The 4872-nt window shown below is 44.7% G+C and overlaps 2 protein-coding genes across 3 annotated transcripts in view; one reads left to right on the top strand and one right to left on the bottom strand.

Moving 5' to 3' along the window:
- LOC106816049 (glycine N-methyltransferase-like) overlaps positions 1 to 790 on the bottom strand; it is a 6442-nt gene extending 5652 nt beyond the window's left edge. The window contains exon 1 of the mRNA XM_014820596.1: positions 374 to 790. Coding sequence (XP_014676082.1) covers positions 374 to 579 — 206 coding nt within the window. The 5' untranslated portion in view covers positions 580 to 790. The remainder of the gene's footprint in view (positions 1 to 373) is intronic.
- Positions 1 to 4872, top strand: part of LOC106816021 (non-POU domain-containing octamer-binding protein-like) — a 32239-nt gene that overhangs the window by 6220 nt on the left and 21147 nt on the right. The window lies entirely within an intron of this gene.

Below are 4872 nucleotides of genomic sequence, written 5' to 3'. Positions count from 1 at the left end.
CGGAACGTACCCTGGGTACTGCCGGAACGTACCCTGGGTACTGCCGGAACGTACCCTCAGCGGTACGCTCTAATATGCCGGACCGTACCTCGCCTACTCCACTAACGAGTCTAGGAAGTCGCCTATGCCTACTCCCTAACCCTATTAACCCTAGCTAAACCTAGGCTAACCATATCAGATAGTTATACCAGGGTACGTTCCGGTATACCGGACCGTACCCAGGGTACGTTCCGGCAGTACCCAGGGCCAGAGAGACATAGACCCTATCAGCATAACTAATACTATTATCATAGTAATGGGAGTATAACTGTACACAATTATTAATTAAATTCCTTCTCGTCCATATGCGACTAATTCGGTTATATTCACTTACCCAGTGCCACACGCAACATCGAGAATATCCTTACAGCCCTTGTCTCTTAGAGATGAGCAGAGGAAATTTTTATAATTTTCCGTCCGTGACGTCTTTTGACCTATGTAGAATTCCCACACGCGGGCCGCCTTTCCATCTGCATACTGATCGGGAAGACCTTCTGACGCAACACCGAGCGACCGTGTTCGGTATATGCTGTCTACCATAGTGAAACCTATACGGTAACGCTATACGCTATCTGTATGATAGCAGAAAACAATCTAACAAATGAGTGCGTACTCGCTCCTTGGAAAGCGATGAATGACAAGACCTATCAATTAGTGTCTATCAACACCAACAACAGTGATGATAGTGGTCGTCACGAAAGATGAAACTGCGCCCAGAAAGCGGACATGCGCCATACACATTGATGTACGAGTCAGTGTGACGCATTGGGGCTCGACAGGGATTTTAGGTTTCCGCAGTCTATTATTAACACCGGTATTACAAATCACCAAGAGTAGATAAATAACGGTATAGATAAGATAACGGTATAAATATAGATAATAATCTGTTATTTATCTACTCTTGAAATCACGAGACACCTATCAAGGATATTTTGTTACGTCTACTTTTCAAGTTCATATATGTACGCTCGTTCGTCTATATGAATATGTGTACTGGATACATATAGGTTCGTTCGTTAAAGTACAGGAGATACGCCACCCCACGTACCTCAATACGCAATTTGGCATCTCGCCTATCTTGTGCTACGTCATGGTGATAAGGTGTTTTTTGGTGTTATTGTTAACATCCACAAAATCTTGGGCAAAAAATCTGCGCGCACCTGCGTCCTTCACTTCCGCTAAAACTATTGTCCGGTAGTGACGGTCTAGCCGGTTCTAGCCGGTCTAGCCGGTATAGACGGTTTTATCAACCTTAATTTTTATCAAATGTTGAAAGTTTTACGTTATCTACCGCGAGTCGGCAAACGTTTCAACATATGACCCGTAGTGTGCACGCGGGGCGACGTGGATACGCATTTTTGCGCTTTAAAGTGCTAACGTCACCGTAAATCGTAAAAGTAAAAAAATGTGTCCATTTTTTCACAAAATGTAAGTGATTCTGTTCACTTTTTATGGTTAAATTGCTGCATTATATATACTAATTTTTATAGATTTCATTCTATGTGAACAAACACGCGTGATTCATACATGTATGCATAATTATGATAATATCAAATCGCCCAGGTTTTTTGGATTTTTAACTAGTTGAGAAACAATCTTATCAGGTAAGAATTTGAGGATACATTTAGTCCTGTTAGTACTTACTTCTATAATGTAAACAAATTGCAATAATTTTGTTTACAAATATACACCATGTAGAGAATTCGTGACGTAGTCAATTTAAGCTAAAAAATGGAACTAACTATGGAAAAGGCGATGAGTTGATAAACTTTTTAATGTTCTATCAACCTTAATTTCTATCGAGAGTTCGATGTTTTTACGTTATCGACCGCGAGTCGGCAAACGTTTCAACATTTGAACCGCAGTGTGCGCGCGGGGCGACGCGGATACGCATTTCTGCACGTAATAATTTGCGCCAAGGTGGCGCCGATAGCGTGATGTCTCCTAGATATCGACCTAGATATCTCTAGGTGGAGGGACACACCTCCTGCTTGCTATTATCAGAGTGGTTGTGCGGCAAAAACTTGATCAACGCGATTACCAAAAGTTGAGAAAATGGAACTATAGTTGCTATCAACTGGTTGAGCGCGCTCAAATTTTGCGTTTACACTACCGATTTTCGGTCGATTAGTTGACAAGTTCATCACTTCTCAACAGTATAAGTTGATAATGTAAACCCAGCTTTACTTTGGGCTTAAGAATCTAGGGTTTGAGTACCGCCTAGCTCTACCAGTGGGCCAGTGGCGGATCCAGCATTTTAAGATAGCGCGGGGGGGGGCAACCGCGTAACCAGGATTTCATTTTAGAGGTGCAGATTTTGTGATAGCGCCGGTGCGCACGCTTCGCGTGCCGAATAGGGTGGGGCGGGGCAAAACATAGGGAGGCGCGCCTGTTGCGCCCCCCCTCTTGCATCCGCCACTATACTCTACCATGCAGTGTTGCCCCTTCTCTCCCGCAAGTGAATCATATATGTGTGTCCTGTAACGGGAGCGAGGGGTAGAGTTAAATCCAACGGATAGTCACGGTCACTATATATACGATCTCAGCTAGAATACGGTATCCTGATTTACTTCAGCCAGCATGATGTAATCGGGTTTGAATGCTGAGGTACGTATATGCCTGTAACTCACTGCCACATATCACACAGGAACGGCTAGGTAAAAGGGAGTCTGGTATCATATTCGATACTTGCAAAGATACTAGCAAAGATACTAGCAAAGATACTAGCAAAGGACACGTCCAATGGACGGGTGTTGGATTGATGTAATGGACCTATAGGCGGCAGTCATTGAGGGCAAATTAGGAGCAAAGGATTTAATGTTACCTGTCAGTGCGTGTATAATAGCGACAGATAACGTTAATTAGACGTATATCAATTGGTATTGTTGAATGAAGAAAGGGACGAATGGACAACAGGTATTTGCGGTATAATCATAGAGGTGTGATCATTATATTTTCAGAAAACGAAAAGAGTGACAGCATTGTTATGAAATTGTACAAAGTCCGGATAAATAGATCGATATACCGTTTCCAATATCCACGAGTATGCTGCGACATTTGGGGCATCTGTGAGAGTGGCGCGCCTAGCTGTTGGTGTACACTACAGCTAGGTGTAGGCGTACGTATACCACCAAATGGATATGAAATATGGCACATGCAGTCAGTGGCGTACGCAGGATTTTCGAAAGGGGGGTGTTAGGAGCACGCGAAGGGGGGGTCTGGGGTGCTCTCCCCCAGAAATTTTTTGAAATTAGCACCCCTCAGATGCGTTTTCTGCGCGAGCATGAGGGGTCCGGACCCCCTGGACCCCCCCTGTACACGCCCCTGGAAACTGTAGACTCTGATACTGTGTGCGCTTGCACTGACGGGTGGGGTCCCGGGGGTAGATTCATGATTCATCAAGCTGCGTACGCAAAATATTTTGCGTAAATCTTGTGTGCGTACGCAATCGACGTTGCTTAGTTGCGATTTATCAACGCAGTTATTTAGTAAATTTGCGTACGATTTCGCGTACGCAAGCGAGGTGCGATGGTTTTTGTAGGTGGGCGAATTAAAATCAAGATAAAATTTACGTAAACCTTGCGTAGGGAGTGTGTATGTGTCAGAGAGAGAGAGAGAGAGAGGTGCATGTGCGTGCGCGCGTGTGTGTGTGAGAGAGAGAGAGAAGGGGTGTGCGTGTTTGTGTTGTGTATGCGACAGAGAGAGAGAAGAGGAAGAATGAGAGAGAGAGAGGGGGGTGGAGGGGGAGGGAGGAGGGAGGAGGGATGATGGAGAAGAGAAAAGAAGAGAAGAGAGAAAGAGAGGAGAGCGCGAGCAGAGAGAGAGAAGCGCGCGAGCGAGAGAGAAGAAGAGAGAAGAGAGAGAGAGAGAAGAGAGAGAGAGAGAGAGAGAGAGAAAGAGAGAGAGAGAGCACGAGAGAAACAGAGAGGTGTGGGTGCGCGCGCGCGTGTGTGTGTGTGAAGAGAAGAGAGCTGTGCGTGATTGTGACTGTGCTGTGTGTGTGTGTGTGTGTGTGTGCGTGCGTGCGTGCGTGCGTGTGTGTGCGTGCGTGAGAGAGAGAGAGAGAGGTGTGTGTGTTTGTGCTGTGTGAGTTTGTTTAGTGAATCAACGTACTTATCCATACTACGTACATTACAAGTCTTGCCTATGCACGTTGACAGTCGAACAAACGTGCATAGGCCTACACTAGCTATATATAAAAGCTGCGTTGATAGTAGAGTAGATGCAGTAAGAATCGGTGAAATTTCTGAAATCTCACGGATGTAAACAAAACCAAGTCTATGAACATTAATATGTGTTGCGCCTGCAATCCAATTCTGCCAATGCTACGAATCTCCGACTGTGTGGCAGCCTCATTGAACTGTAGCACCTAAAACCCACGCTGATAAACTGTCTGGTAACTTCGGCGATCCTCTTACCTCTTCTTCTTCCTTCTTTCTTTTTTCTCTCTTTTTTTGAATTTCAGGTGGGGGATATTTGTACAGCCATCCCCCCTCCTTCAAAGAGCAGGGGGATGCATTCCCCCGTCCCCCCGGGATTTACGCCCGTGTTAGTGACTGCGGAGCGGGGACGCGGGGTGCTTGAGGGGGGGGATGGACCCCTCGAGTTTGAAGAAAAATAAAATAACGCCTAAAAATACCTGCATTTCCTTGCACATTTTTCTGTATTATATCATTATTTTACTTGTTGTTGTTTCATTAAAATCATATAGAGTTGTCATTAGTTGCCACCACGAGCACACAATTACACATATTTCCTGATTACACAATATGGATTACAAGTAAGAGAGCGAAGCAACTCATAGTTAAATACAAGAAATAAAATATAACACAA

This window comes from Priapulus caudatus, unplaced genomic scaffold (genome assembly GCF_000485595.1).
Source record: "Priapulus caudatus unplaced genomic scaffold, Priapulus_caudatus-5.0.1 Scaffold30, whole genome shotgun sequence".
In the NCBI taxonomy this organism is placed as follows: Eukaryota; Metazoa; Priapulida; class Priapulimorpha; order Priapulimorphida; family Priapulidae; genus Priapulus; species Priapulus caudatus.
Note: the sequence above shows the minus strand (reverse complement) of the source record. Positions and strands in the feature narration are given on the sequence as shown.